We start from the raw sequence: 21,598 nt of genomic DNA, 5'->3' as shown, positions 1-21,598 counted from the left end.
ATCCCAGCACTTTGGGAGGCCAAAGAGGGTGGATCTCCTGTGTACAGGATTTCGAGACTAGCCTGGGCAATGTGGTAAAACCCTTTCTCTACAAAAATAGAAAAGTTAGCTGGGCATGGTGGCCGGTGCCTGTAGTCCCAGCTACTTGGAAAGTTGAGACACAAGAATCACTTGAACCTGGGAGTCAGAGGTTGCAGTGAGCCAAAATCCTGCCACTGCACTCCAGCCTTGGGGACAAAGCGAGATGCTGTCTCAAAAAAAAAAAAAAAAAAAAAAAAAAGAGGCCGGGCGCGGTGGCTCAAGCCTGTAATCCCAGCACTTTGGGAGGCCGAGACGGGCGGATCACAAGGTCAGGAGATCGAGACCATCCTGGCTAACACGGCGAAACCCCGTCTCTACTAAAAACACAAAAAATTAGCCGGGCGAGGTGGCGGCGCCTGTGGTCCCAGCTACTCAGGAGGCTGAGGCAGGAGAATAGCGGGAACCCGGGAGGCGGAGCTTGCAGTGAGCTGAGATCTGGCCACTGCATTCCAGCCTGGGCGACAGAGCGAGACTCCGTCTCAAAAAAAAAAAAAAAAAAAAAAAAAAAAAAAAAAAAAAAAATTATGGCTGGGTGTGGTGGCTCACGCCTGTAATCCCAGTACTTTGAGAGGCTGAGGCAGGTGGATCACCTGAGGTCAGGAGTTTGAGATCAGCCTGGCCAACATGATGAAACTCTGTCTCTATTAAAACTACAAAAATTAGCTGGGTGTGGTGGTGCACACCTGTAATCCCAGCTACTCCAGAGGTTGAGACGGGAGAATCGCTTGAACCCAGGAGGTAGAGGTTGCAGTGAGCCGAGATCACACCACTGCACTTTAGCCTGGGTGACAGAGCGAGACTCAGTTCCAAAAAAATAAATAAATAAAACTAAATTAAAAACAACAAAACAAAAACTGGAAAGAATCAATCCAGTTAGAACAGTTTGTCCTCTGTCCACCTATCATTTTCTGTAATGTACTTGAATTTGTAATAAAGCATATTCCTTCATTAAAGAAATATAATGTTATAACTTCAGCTAGAGAGAGTTATAAAATACGTAGAGACCCCATGCTGTAGAAATACAGCTGTGTCACATGCTTCTCTGGGACATCAGTTGAGAATTTTGCCTCTTTATTCTTCTATCAGTCACCTCAAGGGTAATGATATCTGCAGCTTAGTGCCTAGAACATTGTTAGATACTTAGAAAATATTTGTTAAATGAATTGGTTATTGGCTCTTACATAATAGACAAACCTCTTTTTTTTTTTGGTTTATTTGTTTTTAAGATAGAGTCTTGTTCTGTCGCCCAGACTGGAGTGCAGTGGCACGATGTTGGCCTGCTACAACCTCCACCTCTAGGGTTCAAGCAGTTCTCCTGTCTCAGCCTCCCGAGTAGCTGGGACTACAGGTGCCCACCCTGCCCGACTAATTTTTATGTTTTTGATAGAGATGAGGTTTCACCATATTGGTTAGGCTGATCTCGAACTCCTGACCTCAGGTGATCCACCTGCCTCAGCCTCCCGAAGTGCTGGGATTACAGGCGTGAACCACCTCTCCCAGCCAAGCCCCTTTTTAATAATAGTTTATTATCATTTAAGTGTATGTGGATATGTGTTTTTTATTTTAAAAGATGAGGTTACATGTTATAAAATTGAGGTTAATTTGGCCGGGTGCGGTGGCTCACGCCTGTAGTCCCAGCACTTTGGGAGGCAAAGGCGGGCAGATCACGGGGTCAGGAGATCGAGATTATCCTGGCTAACATGGTGAAACCCCATCTTTACTAAAAATACAAAAAATTAGCCGGGCGTGGTGGCGTGTGCCTATAGTCCCAGCTACTTGGGAGTCTGAGGCAGGAGAATGGTGTGAACCTGGGAGGCGGAGGTTGCAGTGAGCTGAGATTGTGCCACTGTACTCCAGCCTGGGTGACAGAGCGAGACTCTTATCTCAAAAAAAAAAAAAAAAAAAAGAGTGAGATTAATTTGTGTGACTTTATTGAGTGTATTTTATGGTCTAAGCAAAGCAGTACGTAAATAAAAGGGAAAAAAGGCATGTGAATTTGTTAATGGTGGGAATATTTTTGGGGTGTGGGATTATTAGGATCTCTTATTTTCATTTATATGAGCCCATAGTTGTAGTGAACATGGATTTTAAACTTGATGAAAGACAAATTAATTTAAAATTTTGTTTTTCATATAAATTACCTGGTATCTTAAGTTCTTAGAGCATTGTATTTTGGATTATAGGAAACTTTAGATTAGTTATAATTTGTATCATTTCTTTTCTTTTCTTTTTTTTTTGAGATGGAATCTCCTTCATTCTTCCAGAATGGAGTACAGTGGCACGATCTCCTGGGTTCAAGTGATTATTCTGTCTCAGGCTCCTGAGTAGCTGAGATTACAGGTGCCTGCCACCATGTCTAGCTAATTTTTGTATTTTTGGTAGAGGCGGGATTTCTCCAAATTGGCCAGGCTAGTCTTGAACTCCTGAGCTCAAGTAATCCACCTGCCTCAGCCTCCCAAAATGCAGGGATTACAGGCATGAGCCACCGTGCTGGGCCCCATTTATTTTCTTGGTAGTTGTAGTACTTTTTACTTAATTTTCTAAAATTATCATGACATGTTAATGTTCATGCTGGTAAAGTGTAGAATATAGAATAGAAGAGTGCATTTAAGAAAATTATAAGTCATTTTTGGTGAGCTCAATATATTTATAATAGAAAACAAATGGAATTATCTCAAAAATGAACATGTGCTGAGTCCCAATTTTTTTGTATTTTTTAATTTTTATTAAGTGTATTCTTTTAGAGTGTATAAAATGTAACATTGGCTATTTTACTGTTCATTAATGCATGCATTTTGGTTTAACTTCATTTGGCTTCATATAATTCTATTTTTACTTTTCAAGGAAAGCAAGCCTTGCTCTAATTCGAAAAATGATTCATTTTTGCTCTGAAGCACTGTTAAAAGAAGTTTGTGATTCTGATGTTGGTCACAATTTGCCTACAATACTAGTGGAAATCACTGCAACTGTCCTGGATCAAGAGGTCAGTTTCTTTTTCAAAACTCTTCTAGCATTAATTTCCTTTAGGTAGTAGTCTGAAATAAAAATTTTGTTTTAATTTCAGTAAATCATTTTGTGCAAATTACTGCATTTCTCTGCTCCTGGCAACTAAACTTATTTTTACTGTTTTTCTTTCACTTCCTTGCTATCATGTACTTCCCCCCTCCTTTTTTTTTTTTCTCTCAGGATGATGATGATGGCCACTTGCTGGCTTTGCAGATCATAAGGGATTTAGTAGATAAAGGCGGTGATATATTTTTGGATCAGCTAGCCAGACTTGGTGTAATTAGCAAAGTGTCAACGTTGGCAGGTCCTTCCTCTGATGATGAGAATGAAGAGGAATCAAAACCAGAAAAAGTGAGTGGTCTTAAGGTATCAGGAAGAGTTTCTTTTGAGGAAAGTCTAGTTTCGATTTTTGATGGGTTTTGACAAGATGACAATTATCTTGACAAATAAATGACAATGAAATAGTTCTGTATAATTTTTAAATTGGTCAATTTTCTTTTAAAACATATTATGGATCAACAATTTTAAACATACAGAAATGTTGGAAATATAATTAAAGAATATCAGAATACTCTCTATCCACATTGACTAGTTATTAACATTTTGCCCCATTTCCTTTAATATTTTTTCAGACACATGTGTCTCTGTGTGTGTGTGTGTGTGTGTGTACTTTTTTTTTTTTTTTTTTGAGATGCAGTTTTGCTCTTGTTGCCCAGGCTGGAGTGCAATGGCACGATCTCAGCTCACTGTAGCCTCCGCCTCCCGGGTTCAAGTGGTTCTCCTGCCTCAGCCTTCCGAGTAGCTGGGATTACAGGCATGCGCCACCATGCCTGGCTAATTTTGTATTTTTAGTGGAGACGGGGTTTCACCATGTTGGTCAGGCTGGTCTCAAACTCCCGACCTCAGGTGATCCACCCGCCTTGACCTCCCAAAGTGCCGGGATTACAGGCGTGAGCCACTGCCCCAGCCAATGTGTGTACATTTATTTTATTTTATTTTTATTAATTTTTTGAGACGGAGTTCCACTCTTGTTGCCCAGACTGGAGTGCAATGGTGCGATCTCAGCTCACTGCAACCTCCACCTTCCTGGGTTCAAGCGATTCTCCTGCCTCAGCCTCCTGAGTAGCTGGGATTACAGGCATGCGCCACCACACTCAGCTAATTTTGTATTTTTAGTAGAAACGGGCTTTCTCCATGTTGGTCAGGCTGGTCTCAAACTCCCGACCTCAGGTGATCCGCCTGTCTCAGCCTCCCAAAGTGCTGGGATTACAAGTGTAAGCCACAGTGCCTGTCCATGTGTACTTTTAAAAAATATTTGATGGTGGCCGGGTATGATGGCTGACGCCTGTCATTCCAGCACTTTGGTAGGCCAAGACGGGTGGATCACGAGGTCAGTTCAAGACCAGCTTGACCAATATGTTGAAACCCCGTCTCCACTAAAAATACAGAAAAAATTAGCCCGGCTTGGTGGCACGTGCCTGTAGTCCCAGCTACTCGGGAGGCTGAGGCAGGAGAATTGCTTGAACCTGGGAGGCGGAGGTTGCAGTGAGCTGAGATCGTACCACTGTACTCCCGCCTAGGCGACATAGTGAGACTCCATCTTTTTTTTTTTTTTTTTTTCCCCCAGACGGAGGCTCTCACTGTTGCCCAGGCTGAGTGCAGTGGCGCGAGTTTGGCTCACTGCAAGCTCCGCCTCCTGGGTTTACGCCATTCTCCTGTCTCAGCCTCCCGAGTAGCTGGGACTACAGGCGCCTGCCACCACACCCGGCTAATTTTTTGTATTTTTAGTAGACACAGGGTTTTGCTGTGCTAGCCAGGATGGTCTTGATCTCCTGACCTTGTGATCTGCCCATCTCAGCCTCCCAAAGTGCTGGGATTACAGGCGTGAGCCACCGTGCCCGGCCTGAGACTCCATCTTAAAAAAAAAAGATGGTAAGCTGAATACAAAGTTTTCCCTTTTAACCTAAATATTTCACCAAAAAACCAGGACATAGTTGTAGTATCATTATCAAAATTGTACTAATCAGAAAATTTAATATTTATGTAACACTAATATTTTCTCTGGAGACCATATTCAGATTTTGCCATTGTCTTTAATGGCCTTTGTAGTAATTTTTTTTTCTGGTCCACAATGAAATCCAGGAGTACACATTACGTTGCTTATCATATTCCTGAGGACCTGCGACAGTGTGTCCTGAGAACCTATAACAGTCTGTCAGCCTTTCTTTTATTTTCATAGCTTTGGTGTTTATGAAGAGAATAGAACAGTTAATTTGAACAAAGAATCTAACTTTATGTCATGTTTCTTTGTGATTTAATTCAGCTTATGTGTTTTAGCAGAAGTCCTATAGAGGTGATACTATGCTGTTCTAGGTGCATAATGTTCCTTCTTGGAGGCACATTCGTGTCTGTTTGCCCTGTTGGTTATGATAACTTGGATCACTTGCTTAAGTTTTTTCTCTTCCAGGTTTCTCTACTATAAAGTTGCTCTTTTTCCTTTTTTTTTTTTTTTTTGTTGGGATCTTGCTGTGTTGCCCAGGCTGGAGTGCAATGGCATGATCTCGGCTCACTGCAACCTCCACCTTATGGGTTAAAGTGATTCTCATGCCTCAGCCTCCAGAGTAGCTGGGATTACAGGCACGTACCACCACGCCCAGCTAATTTTTGTATTTTTAGTAGAGGCAGGGTTTCACCATATTAGCCAGGCCAGTCTCAAACTTCTGACCTAGGTGATCCCCCTGCCTTGGCCTCCCAAACTGTTGGTATTACAGGCATGAGCCACTGCACTTGGCCTCTTTTTCCTTGTAATAAGTAATTTGTAGGGACATAATTCCAGACTCTGTAAATATGCTGTTTCTCGGTAAACTTAACCGACCCATTTTTGTATTCATTGGTAACTCTTGCCTTAGACTGCAAATTTAAATATACCTTTTCCATCTCTAGTGATTCCCAGCAAGATTTATTTCTAATATTTAGTGAATGCTTATTGTATATTAGTAACAAGGTAGTAATATTTTTGAAAAAAATGGTGGCATATGAGTTATAATTGTAGAATTCCGAAGGTGGTGAAAAGAGAATGTGTATGTATTAGCCAGATCTGGTTAATTGTCAGAATTACTGGGGGATTTAAGGAAAAACAAAACAAAAATCTCATCTGAGTTTATTCTCTGGAGCTCTTCCTCTCAAGAAATAGGTTACAGAAATCCCAACCAAGATCCCAGCAGTCTTTTTGTAGAAATTAACAAGGAGATTCTAGGCTGAGTACAGTGGCTCACGAGTGTAATCCCAGCACTTGTGGGAGGCCGAGGCAGGGAGATCACCTGACGTCAGAAGTTCGAAACCAACCTGGCCAACATGGTGAAACCCCGTCTCTACAAAAAATACAAAAATTAGCCAGGCGGCCGGGCGCGGTGGCTCAAGCCTGTAATCCCAGCACTTTGGGAGGCCGAGACGGGCGGATCACGAGGTCAGGAGATCGACAGCATCCTGGCTAACACAGTGAAACCCCGTTTCTACTAAAAAATACAAAAAAATAGCCGGCGAGGTGGCGGGCGCCTGTAGTCCCAGCTACTCAGGAGGCTGAGGCAGGAGAATGGCGCAAACCCGGGAGGCAGAGCTTGCAGTGAGCTGAGATCCGGCCACTGCGCTCCAGCCTGGGTGACAGCGTGAGACTCCGTCTCAAAAAAAAAAAAAATTAGCCAGGCATGGTGGCACTTGCCTGTAGTCCCAGCTACTCGGGAGGTTGAGGCAGGAGAATCACTTGAACTGGGAGGTGGAGGTTGCACTGAGCTGAGATCGCACCACTGCATTCCAGCCTGGGCAACAGAGCAAGACTCTGTCTCAAAAAAAAAAAAAAATTAGCTGGGCGTGGTGGCACGCACCTGTAATCCCAGCTACTTTGGAGGCTGAGGCAGGAGAACTGCTTGAATCTGGGAGACAGAGGTTGCAGTGAGCCGAGATCGTGCCATTGCATTCCAGTCTGGTTGACAGAACGAAACTCCATCTCAAAAAAAAAAGAAAACAAGGAGGGTCTAACATTTATATATAAATGCAAATATTTTAACATTTACATATAAATGCAATAGCCAAAGCAACCTGGAAAAGGAGCAGCATGGAAGGATATACATCAACAGATTTCAAGTCTTTTATAAAACTTCAGTAATCAAGGAAGTGTGACAATAGTGTAAAGATAGATTAATGACCCAGTACACATATGGTCAATCAGTTTTCAACAAAAGTGCTAAGACAATCAAGAAAGGATGATCTTTTCAGAAAATGAACAGGTCAATAGCATATGCAAAAGAAATTGAACTTCAACCCTTACCGTATATATATAAAGTATATATATAGTATCATTTTTCTTTTTCTTTTGTTTTGTTTTTTGAGATTGAATCTCCCTCAGTCTCAACCCTTACCATGTGTATATATAGCATTATATATATACATTGTATATATACATGGTAACGGTCCCATATACAAAAATTAACAAAATGAACCATAGACTAAAATGTATACACTAAAATTATGAAACTTCTAGAGAAAAAGAGAAATCTTAGTGACCTTGGGCTTGGGAAAGATTTCAAAAATGAAACTTCAAACGGTTATACTATAAAAGAACACATAATTGCTGAGTTGTACTTCATCATCACACACTTTTGCTCTTCAAAATACATTGAAATGGTCGGCTGGACACGATGGCTCATGCCTGTAATCCCAGGACTTTGGGGGGGCTCAGGTGGGAGAATTGCTTGAGCCCAGGAGTTTGAGACCAGTCTGGGCAAAATTGTGAGACTCTGTGTCTGTTTTTTTTTTTTTTTTTTTTGAGACCGAGTCTTGGCTCACTGCAAGCTCCGCCTCCCGGGTTCATGCCATTCTTCTTCCTCAGCCTCCCGAGTAGCTGGGACTGCCACAATGCCTGGCTGATTTTTTGTATTTTTAGTAGAGACGGGGTTTTACCATATTAGCCAGGATGGTCTCCATCTCCTGACGTCGTGGTCTGCCCACTTTGGCCTCCCAAAATGCTGGGATTACAGGCCCGAGCCGCCATGCCCAGCCAACCCCACCTCTATTTTTATTTAAAAAAAAAAAAAAAAGAGAGATAATTAAAAGGGAAGCCAGATAATTATCTCAGATTGTATTTATCTGAAAATGTCTTTATTTGGCCTTCTTTTTAAATTTTTCTTTTTTGAGACAGGGTCTTGCTCTGTCACCCAGGCTGGAGTGCAGTGGCGCGATCTTGGCTCATTGCAACCTCCGCCTCCCGTGTTCAAGCAATTCTCCTGCCTCAGCCTCCCAAGTGGCCAGAATTATAGGTGCACACCACCATGCTCAACTAATTTTTGTATTTTTAGTAGAGACAAGATTTCACTATTGTTAGGTAGGCTGGTCTTGAACTCTTGACCTCAAAGTGATCCACTGCACCTCACCTCTTTTTTTTTTTTATTAATTAAAAAAATATTTATTTTATTTTTTGTAGAGATGGGGGTCTCACTATGTTGCCAAGGCTGGGTTGGTTTTTGGCCTCAAGTTATCCTCCTGCTTTGGCCTTCCAAACACTGTGATTCTTTGTCTAGTAATTTTTGATTTGCTACCGGATATTGTAAATGTTATGGTATTGAGCTTTGGGCTTTGTGGTCTTTCGTAAGGAATATTGGGCTTTGGTCAGGTACCTTGGCTCACGCCTGTAATTCCAGCACTTTGGGAGGCTGAGGCGGACAGGTTGCTCGAGCCCACGAGTTCAAGGTTAGCCTAGGTAACATGGCAAAACCCTGTCTCTACAAAGAATACAAAATTGTCATTGCATGGTGGCAGAATAGCTTTTACTCTAGGGAAGTTCACCCCTGTGATCCTGAATTTGTGATTTCTCTGAATTCACTGAATATCCTGGCGATCCATGAGGATTTTCTACTCTGGCTGTTTGGAATGCAAATGTCTGGCCGCTTGTATGATCTCTTACAACTTTCCAGTTGTTCTTTGCCCAATCTTACGGAGTATCACCCTGTATATGACTGTAGTGCTCAGTAGAAACTACTTTGCAGATTTCTGGAAAGGCTTTTTCTCTTTAGTTCCGTAATAGTGAACTCAGCCTCCACATATTCCAGTTGCCTTAAACTCCTCAAACTCTGATCTGTGTTTTCTTAACTTGTACTGCTAGGTTCTGTGTTCCCCTTCCTCATGAGCTCAGCCAGCAAATGGTCTCTACTTTGTTTGCTTTCATTTTCTTAAGGATCATAGTCTTGCATGGACTGTTGTTTAGTGTTTGAAAACACATTTTTCATGTATCTTATCTATATTTTAGTTGGTTGTAATGGATGTATTTAGATAATTTAATAATTTTTTTATGTGAATATTTTCAATTTTTAAATATGTCCAAAGAAAGTTTTAGGAACACAGGCTGAGCTACAAAATGTTTATAGATTGTTTTTTTAAAAAAACATGCTCAGTTGGGTGCGGTGACTCATGCCTAATCCCAGCATTTTGGGAGGCTGAGGCGGCCGGATCACGAGGTCAGGAGATAGAGACCATCCTGGCTAATACCGTGAAACCCTGTCTCTACTAAAAATACAAACAATTAGCCAGGCATGGTTGTGGGCGCCTGTAGTCCCAGCTACTAGGGAGGCTGAGGCAGGAGAATGGTGTGAACCAGGGAGGCGGAGCTTGCATTGAGTGGAGATTACGCCACTGTATTCCAGCCTGGGTGACAGAGCGGGGGGGAAAAAAAAAGCTGTAGCTAAAATACTTGTATGATCATGGGAACGAGTATATTTGATTCACTTGGCTAAAGGTGGGGCCTTGGAATGAATGAATGAATTTTATTTACTTATAATAGATAATATATATTATAATATATAAATTATAAATATATGTAATATATTTATAGAGAGAGACACTGTCTCTATTATCTATATAGAGATAATAGACAGTGTCTCTATTAGCTAGCTAGCCAGCTAGATAGATAGATATAGATAATAGAGACAGAGCCCCAGTCTGTCACCCAGGCTGGAGTTCTGTGGCACAGTCCTTCACTATAACCTCACATTCCAGGGCCCAAGCAGTCTTCCTGCTTCCACTTCTCTAGTATCTAGAGCTACAGGTGCGCACTGCCACCCTCAGCTAATTTTTAAATTTTTTTTGTGGAGACAGACTCAGTACGTTGCCCAGGCTGATCTTGAACTCCTGGCCTAAGCAGTCCTCCTGCCTTGGCCTCCAAAAGTGTTGAGGTAACAGGCTTGAGCCATCACTCTCAGCCAAAATTTATCTTTAAAAAGCTTCTTTGGTGATTCTGTTATACACTTCAGTTTGGATACCATTGAGCCTCTCTAAATCATCATTTTTTACAAATAGACCCAGAGATGTAGTGAGTTCAGCAAGGTTTTAGGTTATTATCTTGTTGTTTGTAGTGCTCTAATCCATTAGTCTTTACCCCACTACACCTGGACACGATATAATGTAGGTCATTAATTACATGAATTTCTTGATATTTTTAACACTTATTTGTAAGATTTAGTTATAGGTAATTAATTTGAATTGAGAGCCAGCTGCTGTGGCTTGGACCTGTAATCCCAGCTACTTTGGAGGTTGAGGTGGGAAGATTGCCTGAGGCCAGGAGTTAGAGGCTTCTGTAAGCTATGATGACACTACTGCACTCCAGCCTGGGTGACAGAGTGAGACCATGTTTCTAAAAGGAAAAAAAAAAAAATTAAACTACACGCAATTGAGTATTATGTTCAGAACATTTAAATTTGAAATTAGATTCTTGTTTTTAAAATACGTATAAATATTTGAAATTGAAATTATTTCCCATGTTTAATTGAATAATTCTACACATTTAGGAAGATGAACCACAGGAAGATGCTAAAGAATTGCAGCAAGGTAAACCATATCATTGGAGAGACTGGTCAATCATTAGGGGAAGAGACTGCTTGTATATTTGGAGTGATGCAGCAGCCTTGGAATTATCTAATGGCAGTAATGGATGGTTCAGATTTATCTTGGATGGAAAACTTGCCACCATGTATTCAAGTGGTAGTCCTGAAGGTGGATCTGACAGTTCAGGTAATATTTTGTTTCAATTAAAATATTTTCCCAGTTTCTACAGTTTTTTTTTCTCATATTTTTGCTACCATTGTCATGGTATTTTATTTAATTTTTTGAGATTGAGTCTCACTCCGTCACCCAGGCTGGAGTACAGTGGTGCGATCTCGGCTCACTGAAACTTCCACGTCCCGGGTTCAGGCAATTCTCCTGTCTCATCTTCCCAGTAGCTGGGACTACAGGCACCTGCCACCACGCCTGGCTAATTTTTGTATTATTAGTAGAGATGGGATTTCACCTTGTTGGTCAGGCTAGTCTCGAACTCCTGACCTCAGGTAATCCACCTGCCTCAGCCTCCCGAAGTGCTGGAGTTACAGGTGTGAGCCACTGCGCCCAGCCCGTCATGGTATTTTAAAAAAATATTTGTTTCTTTATTTTTTAATATCCATTTTTTTTATCAGTAGAGAAAAATTATTATACCATGAAAATGTTTCATAAATGTCTTTTTACTGCATGGACAAGGAACAACACTATATCTACTTTTTAAAAAATATCTTTACAAATATAGCTCCTTTTTTTGGGGCAGGGGGAGACAGTGTCTTACTCTGTCTCCCAGGCTAGAGAGTGGTGGTGTGATCATAGCTCATTGCAACCTCAAACTCATGAGCTCAAGTGATCATCTCGCCTTAGCTTCCCAAGTAGCTGGGACTACAGATGTGTACCACCATGCCTGGCTAATATTTCCAGTTTCTAATTGAGTTTTACTGTTTAAAATTTATATTTTAATAGGTCTTTTTTTTTAAGAGAAAATACATGTTATATTTGAAAGAAATAAGATTTTTAAAACAAGTATTTTGTCTTCATAGAAAGCCGAAGTGAATTCTTAGAGAAGTTACAAAGAGCTCGAGGCCAAGTAAAGCCATCTACTTCAAGTCAACCTATACTGTCAGCACCAGGACCCACTAAACTTACTGTAGGAAATTGGTCACTGACATGTTTGAAAGAAGGAGAAATTGCTATTCATAATTCAGATGGTCAGCAAGCTACAATATTGAAAGAAGATTTACCTGGTTTTGTATTTGAATCTAATAGAGGAACCAAACATTCATTTACTGCAGAAACTTCCCTGGGTAAGTATGTAGATATGTAAGGTTAGTAGGTAAAAATAAATGAATATGTTAAATTGTAATAAAGTATGCTCTATGAATGTTCTTTTCTTCCCCCCAAGGTTCAGAATTTGTGACTGGCTGGACTGGCAAAAGAGGCAGAAAACTGAAATCTAAGTTAGAAAAAACAAAGCAAAAGGTATATCTGTTGGATGTGCTTTATTCTTGTCTTTTATACTGATGTTGTAAATTTTCAGTGGTTAAGTATAAGCATTGAAAAAAATTGAGCCATAGAACATAAGCAACCCTAATATAACGTATTTTAGTTTTCCTGTTTTCAGTGTTCATTTTCTTAAATATTTACATATTATTTTTATACTTGTACTAAATACCAACATTAAAACAGAATCAAAATGGATATTAGTATGAAACAAAATGTAAATTACTTATTAATTGCATAAAAAAATTTAACTCATTGAAATTTTTTCTTTTCTTTTCTTTTCTTTTTTTTTTTGTGAGACTGAGTCTCGCTGTGTTGCCCAGGCTGGAGTGCAGTGGCGTGATCTTGGCTCACTGCACCCTCCGTCTCCCAGATTCATGCCATTCTCCTGTCTCAGCCTTCTGAGTAGCTGGGACTACAGGCACTCGCCGCCACACCGGCTAATTTTTTGTAAAGACAGATTTTCACTCTGTTAGCCAGGATGGTCTCAATCTCCTGACCTCGTGATCCGCCTGCCTCGGCCTCCCAAAGTGCTGGGATTACGGGCGTGAGCCACCACGTCCGGCCTGAAATTATTAATGATAGTAATATTTTTAGTGTTACAGTGGGATTGAAAATGACTATTGTATTTTACAGTCTGGGTTAATACCTTGTGATACAGCAACTTAACTGCCTGGTTCTAAATTCAGATTATTTTTGATGCTTAATTTAATGGCTGTGGCAGCTGAAATTATTACTTCAAGAAGATACTGTAGCAGATGCGTAATTGACTAATCTTTTAATGCTTTCATCAGGTTTGCATTGTTATTTTCAAATATGGCCAGTATATTTCCATGTTAATCGCATAGTTAGATTCAACATTTTCTGGTGACTAGCATGTTTATTTTACCTGTAATGGTAATATAAAATAGGATTTGTTTTTTATTTGTTTTGTTTTGAAACAGAGTCTCTCTGTGTTGCCTAGGCTGGTCTAAAACACCTGAGTGCAAGTCATCCTCCTGCCTCAGCCTCTCAAGTAGCTGGGACTACAGGCCCTATGCCTGGTTCTAAGATAGTTTTTAAATACAGTATGCAAAGAAGGCTTGTACGTGATTGGGATTAGGGGAGAGTTCTTGTGTTTTTTATGGCTTTGACCAGAGAAATTGTAAAAATGGTGTTTCTTTTTCTTTTTTTTTTTAAAGAAACTTAGCGAAACCCTTGTAATAATGTTTTTTTTTTTGAGACTTGGTTTCGCTCTTGATGCCCAGGCTGTGGTGCAATGGTGCAATCTCGGCTCAGTGCAACCTCTGCCTCCCGGGTTCGAGCTATTCTCCTGCCTTAACCTCCTGAGTAGCTGGGATTACAGGTGCCCACCACCATGCCCAGCTAATGTTTTGTATTTTTAGTAGAGATGGAGTTTCACCATGTTGACCAGGCTGGTCTCAAACTCCTGACCTCAGGTGATCTACCTGCCTCAGCCTCCCAAGGTGCTGGGATTACAGGCATGAGCCACTGTACCTGTCCTGTAATAGTGGTTTTTATTTGAAGCAGATGTTTTATATAAAGATGTTCATGTCTTTATTTCCTGTTTGAATACGCTTGGTTATCCCAAAGATATTTCAGGTGCCACACTTTGGAAAGAACATAGATTTTTTGTTTATTTTTATTTTTTTTTGAGATGGATTCTCACTCTGTCACCCCGGCTGGAGTGCAGTGGTGCTATCTCGGCTCACTACAACCTCCGCCTCCCCAGGTTCAAACGATTCTCCTGCCTCAGCCTCCCGAGTAGCTGGGACTACAAGCACATGCCACCATACCCGGCTAATTTTTTATATTTTTAGTAGAGACAGGGTTTCACTGTGTTAGCCAGGATGGTCTCCATCTCCTGACCTCAAGTGATCCACCCGCCTCAGACTCCCAAAGTACTGGTATTACAGGCATGAGCCGCCATGTCCAGCCAACAGTAGTTACATTTTATAAAGTTGTTGTGAATATTGAACCATTGCTTGTAGGAGAAATACTGGGTTAGATTTCTTCTAGGCCTAGAGCCTGTTGTGACAACATTTTTGTCACCTTTTTTATAATGTTTTTGATTAAAGACACCTTATTTGCTACGTATTGTTTTTTGTTTTTTGAGACAGAGTCTCACTCTTGTTTCCTATGTTGGAGTACAGTGGCACAGTCTTGACTCACTGCAACCTCCACCTTCCAGGTTCAACCAATTCTCCTGCCTCAGCCTCCCAAATACCTGGGACTACAGGTGCGCGCCACCATGCCCGGCTCATTTTTGCATTTTTAGTAGAGACGGGGTTTCACCATGTTGGCCAGGCTGGTCTCGAACTCCTACCTCAAGTGATCTGCCCGCCTCGGTCTCCCAAAGTGCTGGGATTACAAGCCTGAGCCACTGCACCCAGCCTGATATGTATTGTTGATTTGTTAGTATTGAACTGGCCAACAGCACTGTTATGCTTGAACAAAGCGTATGTTAGCATACACTTTTTTTCTCTTTTCCCCTTGTAAGGTACATCACAGTCTTCTTGTGCTTAGAAACACTAGATAGCACTTACGTACTGTGTTTGGGGGCCATTTTAAACAATGAAATCAGGAAGAAAAAGCCCCAAAATTCGATAAGTGTGACGCTAAGTAGATTGGGAGTAGGGCACTTGTTTATAGTATGAGACCCGAAGCAAGAAAGATTGTCACCTTTTTGAATTCTGCTGGGAACGTGCATATCGGGCACTGTAAATTTATTGCTGCACTGTGCATGTCCGTGAATGAATGTGAAAGCTCTGAAATGATTGATTTTGAGGTTACAAATTTTAATGAATACTCATATTTGCAAGCATGGAATCATTGAATAATCTGACTATAAATTACCTATCTCAAGAGCTTTTTGGTATACCTAATATGTCATTATTAACCAACCAAATCTAGACTACAGGGGACTGAAATTTCGTAACACAAACTAAAAAAATTCAATGAGAACATTGTCTCAATCTTGTATTCTCATTAAAAAAATAAAAATTATGGAGGGTGTGGAGTGAGGGTGGCAAGAGTTCCAAAACTTGGGTACTATGCTCACTACCTGGGTGTTGAGATCATTTGTACTGCAAACCTTAACATCACAATATACCCATGTAACCTGCACATGTACCCCCGAATCTACAAGTTGAAATTATAAGATAAAAATTTTAAAAATTGGCCGGGCGCGGTGGCTCAAGCCTGTAATCCCAGCACTTTGGGAGGCCGAAATGGGTGGATCACGAGGTCAGGAGATCGAGACCATCCTGGCTAACACGGTGAAACCCTGTCTCTACTAAAAAATACAAAAAACTAGCCGGGCGAGGTGGCGGGCACCTGTAGTCCCAGCTACTCAGGAGGCTGAGGCAGGAGAATGGCCTGAACCCGGGAGGCAGAGCTTGCAGTGAGCTGAGATCTGGCCACTGCACTCCAGCCTGGGCCACAGAGTGAGACTCCGTCTCAAAAAAAAAAAAAAAAAAAAAAAAAAAATTTAAAACTTATTGCTTCACTTTCTTGATTTAAAATCAGTAGCAACTCAGTGAGTAGGTGGCTGTCTTTTTGCATATATAAACAAGTATGCATCAAAATATTTTAGGCAAAAATAATTTTAACTAATTTTTATTTTTTATTTATTTTTTATTTTTTGAAGCAAAGTCTTGCTCTGTCACCCAGGCTGCAGTGGCACAATCTTGGCTCACTGCAGCCTCCACCTCCCGGGTTCAAGTGATTGTCCCGCCTCAGCCTCCTGAGTAGCTGGGACTATAGGCATGCCCAGCTAATTTTATTTTTAATTTTTAGTAGAGACGAGGTTTTACCATGTTGACCAGGCTGGTCTTGAACTCCTGACTGACCTCAAGTGATCTGCCTGCCTCCGCCTCTCAAAGTGCTAGGATTACAAGCATGAGCCACCACACCAGTATTAATTATTAATACTGTTTTATAAAGAGATAGTTTCTTCAAAGTCGTCTGATATCCATGATTGCCATCTTTTAATTCTGAAGGGCATACCAAAATAGAATAGAAAGTATTATTAAGTAGTTTACAGCAATAGGTTTTTTCTGTTGCATTAGAGTTATGCTGGTTTGTTTGGGATTAAAATGGCATTAGGTGAATCCTAAATTTACATTACTTAAGCATATGATTTGTGAATAATATCATGTACTAAATTTCATCAGACCCAGAACATAGACAGGTTGTTTTCTTAAATAACTGTAACTTCAAGAGCTCATTTGCCCAAATGACAGTACATACCTTTTTATGGTGAAATAAGTAAATATGAGTGTCTATAAAAGTGAAGATTTGGTAAAATTATTAATTGTAGTAAAAATTCACATTTGTTATGCTTATTTTGGTAGGTACGAACTATGGCTCGAGATTTATACGATGACCACTTTAAAGCTGTTGAAAGCATGCCTCGTGGAGTAGTGGTAACACTCAGAAACATAGCAACTCAGTTAGAGTCATCTTGGGAGCTTCATACAAATAGACAAGTATGTCAACCTCTAGATTTTGATGATGTGTAGTGAGTTTTAGTTTGATGTCTTCCCCTCTATCCTTTATGTCATGGGTATTGAGTAGGGGGTCAGCAAATTATGGCCCAGGAGCCAAATCTGGCCTGCTCCCCATTTGCGTATGGCTGCATGAGGTAAGAATGGTTTTTATACTTTTAAATGATTGAAAACAAACCAGAAGGAGAATTTCAAGACACATGAAAATCAGATTTCAGTATCCATATAAATTATCACACGTAGCCATGCTTATTCATTTACATATTGTCTAAAACTACTTTGGTGCTACAAGGGCATGGTTGAATAGTTGTGACGTAGACTATATGGCCTGCAAAACATAAAATATTTGCACTGGGCCCTTTACAAAAATGTTTGCTGACCTCTGGTAGACATAATTTGTGTTAATCATTTTAACTTTTAATTTTGCTTAATATCTAAATTATTGTCATGATAATTGGTATTCTGATAAGTTATTTTAAGAGCTATATTTATGTTTTTGGTTGTCTTCATGAATTTTTTTTTTTATTTTAGTGTATTGAGAGTGAGAACACTTGGAGAGATTTAATGAAGACAGCTTTAGAAAACCTAATTGTACTTTTGAAGGATGAAAACACAATTTCACCATATGAAATGTGTAGCAGTGGCTTGGTACAGGCACTTCTTACTGTGTTAAACAATGTAAGTTTATCAAGTAGTAAAGAACAAAAATATCGTTTTAAAAATTATATGTAGTTACTCCTTTGGTAGAGTAGTTTTTAGTTTGTTTTGTCAAGAAATATTTAAAAGCTGAATGATGTTAATATTTCTAATTTCTTCAACCTTTAAGTTTTATCGTTAGTTTGAGCCAAATGAATTAAATAATGGTTTATTTTGATTTCTAAGTTGCCAGTTATAATATGCTAAAGGTTTTGTTGACTAAAAACACTGAAGCCTAAGATTTATTATTCACTGCTCTGATTTTTACCTAAGTTATATAAAATAGAATATGTCTGTAGACCTTAAGTACTCAAGTTATATACATAATGTATGAACAGTGAAAGTTTAGGAAGTTTATGATGGAAGGAACTCTCCACAGGGCCTGTTTTCCAAAGAAAAGTATTGTTTGGAGGAGCAAAGTTGTAAGCCTACCTAAGCATATCATAAAGCTATTCAAAAATAACTCAGACCCAGTCTTGTGGATGGAAATGTAGTGCTCGAGTCACATTCTGCTTAAAGTTGTAACAAATACAGATGAGTTAAAAGGAAAAAAAAAAAAAAAAAAAAAGACAGTGTAGGAAGTTTATGTGAAAATTTGATAAATATTTGCTAATAACCTTATATATTTTTTTGATTTAAGAATGCCTCTTTATTGTGGTAAAACTTTTTTCCTTTGTTTATATATTTACTTATTTTTGAGACAGAGTCTCGCTTTGTCACCCAGGCTGGAGTGCAGTGGTGCAGTCCTGACTCACTGCAGCCTCTGCTTCCTGGGCTCAAGTGATTCTCCTGCCTTAGCCTCCTGAGTAACTGGGATTATAGGCGCCTGCCACCTTGCCCGGCTAACTTTTGTATTTTTAGTAGAGACGAGGTTTTGTCATGTTGGCCAGGCTGATTTCGCACTCCTGACCTCAAGTGACCCGCCTGCCTTTGCCTCCCAAGTGCTGGGATTACAGAAGTGAGCCATTACACCTGGCTCTTTTTTCCTTTATTTTAATGAAAGAATTATTTTCATTTCAGTTCTACTTAGTTCTATTTAATTAATTATTTATATTTTTAAAAATTTGGAATGCTTCACGAATTTGTGTGTCATCCTTGTGCAGGGGCCATACTAATCTCTGTATCATTTCAGTTTTGGTACACGTACTGCTTGCTGAAACGCAGACTACTCAGTTTTAATTGTTTTTAGTGTGTGTGCCTGTGTGTGTGTGCACTTGCCTGTGCATGTGCATCTGCGTGTTCACCATGTTGCCCAGGCTGGGCTCAAGCTATCTGCCTGCCTTGGCCTCCCAACGTGCTGGGATTACAGGTATGAGCCACTGTGCCTGGCCAGAGTTGATTTCTTGATCTTAATCATTGTATGTGCTGATGCACTTTTAAGATTTACTTTAGGCTGGGCACGGTGGCTCATGCCTGTATTCCTAGTACTCTGGGAGGCCGCGGTGGGCAGAACACTTGAGGTCAGGAGTGCGAGACCAGCCTGGCCAACATGGTGAAACCCTGTTTCTATTAAAAATACAAAAAAAATTTAGCCAGGCATGTTGGCATGCACCTGTAGTCCCATCTACTCTTCTGTAATTCTGAGGCAGGAGAATTGCTTGAACCTGGGAGGTGAGGTTGCAGTGAGCCGAGATAGCACGACTGTACTCCAGCCTGGGTGACAGAGCCAGACTGTGTCTCCAAAAAAAAAAAAAAAAAATTGCACTTGAACTTCAATGAGTCCCATAGTCCCTTCATAAACTTTACTATTTGCATTTATTCCCATTTATTACAGTGATATATCACATTATATCACTTAGTAATCTATGAAATAGTTTTGATGTACCAGTTTTTTTCTACTACTTATTAAAGTAAATAGTACTGGTAAAATGGAAAATGTTCATTCCTATATTAATATAATCTGAAACCATCTTGTATACTTGGGGAAACACTGATTTTGCAGCATAATTGCTGAGTACATTATAACATTGAAGAAGGAAAAAATTTTGTATGTTAGCCATGGCCTACTAGTCACATAGTAAAAATAATTTTAATTGAAAAATGAAATGATTAATGATTTTATTCAGATTGTAGTGATCATTGTATAACAATATGTTAACATTTGTCTCTTAGTTTTCGATAAATTTCAGTAAGATCCTTAAATTATTTTTTTTTGAGACTTTATACTTTTTGTTTTCTTTAGAGCATGGATTTGGATATGAAACAAGATTGTAGTCAACTGGTAGAAAGAATAAATGTTTTTAAAACTGCCTTTAGTGAAAATGAAGATGATGAAAGGTAAAACCCCAAATTTCTTTGAATTTGATGTTTGTAATGTTTACACAGTTGGTATGCTTCCTTTAAAATAAGTCTAGTATAACATTTATGCACACAAAAGAAACTCTTATTTAACAAGAAAGTAACATATTATACGTGTATAATAGGAAAATTTTTGAAGTTTTTAATCTAATGGAATAAAAAGAAACATTGAAATTACATGTCTGGTATGCATGCCACTGATCACTTAGTTTACTTATTCATGATAATTATTATTTTGTAAATTCAGACAAGGTTTTGCTCTGTTGCCCAGGCTGGAGTGCAGTGATGTCATCTTAGCTTACTGCAGCCTCAACCTCCTGGGCTCAAGCATTTCTCCTGTCTTGGCTGCCCAGAGTGTTGGGATTATAGGCATGAACCACCGTTTCTGGCCTGATCACTTAGTTTAAATTACATGACTGTTTAAGATAGTTGAAAATTTGAACACTGATGAAATGTTTGATAAATTAAGTGATAATTTCTCTTTTTTAAAGTGTAATACTTTTTTTAAAAAATAATTTTTTTGTTAGATTTATGTACAAAGACTATCTCTGGATGAAATGATAAGCTCTTTAGTATTTTTTCAAAATATGTAAGGAGAGGCCAGGCACGGTGTCTTACACCCGTAATTCCAGGACTGTGGGAGGCTGAGGTGGGTGGATCACTTGAGGTCAGGAGTTCGAGACCAGCCTGGCCAACATGGTAAAAAACGATCTCTACTAAAAATAAAAAGTTAGCTGGGCCTGGTGGTGGGCATCTTTAATCCCAGCTACTCGGGAGGCTGAGGCAGGAGAATCCCTTGAACCCTGGAGGCAGAGGTTGCAGTGAGCTGAGATCACGTCACTGCACTCCAGCCTAGGTGACAGATTGGCCATTAGTAGCTAATTGCTAAAGCTGGGTTGATGAAGGTTCATTATATTATTCTGTGTACATTTGAATGGGATTGCACTTTTAAAATAACAAGTTATACAATTTATTCAGATAATTGTGTTAATTTCAAATTTCATTTTTAATGAATGCATATTATATCTTTATGGATGTATAATAATGTATTGAAGTATTGCTATGTTAAACATTTTAGCTCTTTGAAAACTATTACTAATACTCAAATATACTAGTCTCAATGGAAACATCTTTTTACGTAAATTCGGTAAGTGGTAATACTGTGTTAAAGGTTATAGATTTTTTTTTTTTTTTTTTTTTAAAGAGATGGAGTCTTGCTGTGTTGCTGAGGCTGGAGTCCACTGGCTATTTACAGGTGCCATAATTTTGCACTACAGCCTCAAACTCCTGGGCTCAAGTGATTCTCTTTTCTCAGTTTTCCTTGTAGCTGGGACTCCAGCATATACCACCTTGCCCAGCTCTGCAAGATGATTTTTAAAAGTTCTTGATTCAAATTTTCACATTGTTTTCTGGAAGTGTCATCGCAATTTACAGTCTAACAATGAGAAAGGATATGTTGTAATATCCTTGCCATCAAATATTTTTTCAAAACTTTGTTGCTTTATATTCTTTTTTATTTATCAAATATCAAATAAAATTATTTAAACTTTAAAAATAAATCATACGTCTGCTTTAAATATAATTAAGTTTTTATTCGAAAAATGAAACGTTTTATTCTTTTTTTTTTTTTTTTTTTTTTTTTTTTTTTG

General features: G+C 39.4%; 1 protein-coding gene and 1 non-coding gene across 5 annotated transcripts in view; one reads left to right on the top strand and one right to left on the bottom strand.

The window, feature by feature from the left end:
- The window catches only part of HECTD1 (HECT domain E3 ubiquitin protein ligase 1), a 110,825-nt gene that overhangs the window by 47,947 nt on the left and 41,280 nt on the right, over positions 1-21,598 (top strand). For all 4 annotated transcript variants that reach the window (XM_025391531.1, XM_025391534.1, XM_025391532.1 and 1 more), the window contains 8 exons: positions 2,926-3,064; positions 3,268-3,438; positions 10,920-11,142; positions 11,988-12,251; positions 12,350-12,426; positions 16,803-16,937; positions 17,487-17,633; positions 19,834-19,928. In XM_025391531.1, the coding sequence (XP_025247316.1) occupies positions 2,926-3,064; positions 3,268-3,438; positions 10,920-11,142; positions 11,988-12,251; positions 12,350-12,426; positions 16,803-16,937; positions 17,487-17,633; positions 19,834-19,928 (1,251 nt within the window). The remainder of the gene's footprint in view (positions 1-2,925; positions 3,065-3,267; positions 3,439-10,919; positions 11,143-11,987; positions 12,252-12,349; positions 12,427-16,802; positions 16,938-17,486; positions 17,634-19,833; positions 19,929-21,598) is intronic.
- On the bottom strand, positions 18,710-18,813 carry LOC112629497. Its single transcript, XR_003120610.1, has one exon. It is a non-coding gene; the product is annotated as a U6 spliceosomal RNA (small nuclear RNA).

This window comes from Theropithecus gelada, chromosome 7b (assembly GCF_003255815.1).
Source record: "Theropithecus gelada isolate Dixy chromosome 7b, Tgel_1.0, whole genome shotgun sequence".
In the NCBI taxonomy this organism is placed as follows: domain Eukaryota; kingdom Metazoa; phylum Chordata; class Mammalia; order Primates; family Cercopithecidae; genus Theropithecus; species Theropithecus gelada.
The sequence above is the reverse complement of the archived record's forward strand: the minus strand, read 5'-3'. Positions and strand labels throughout refer to the sequence as shown.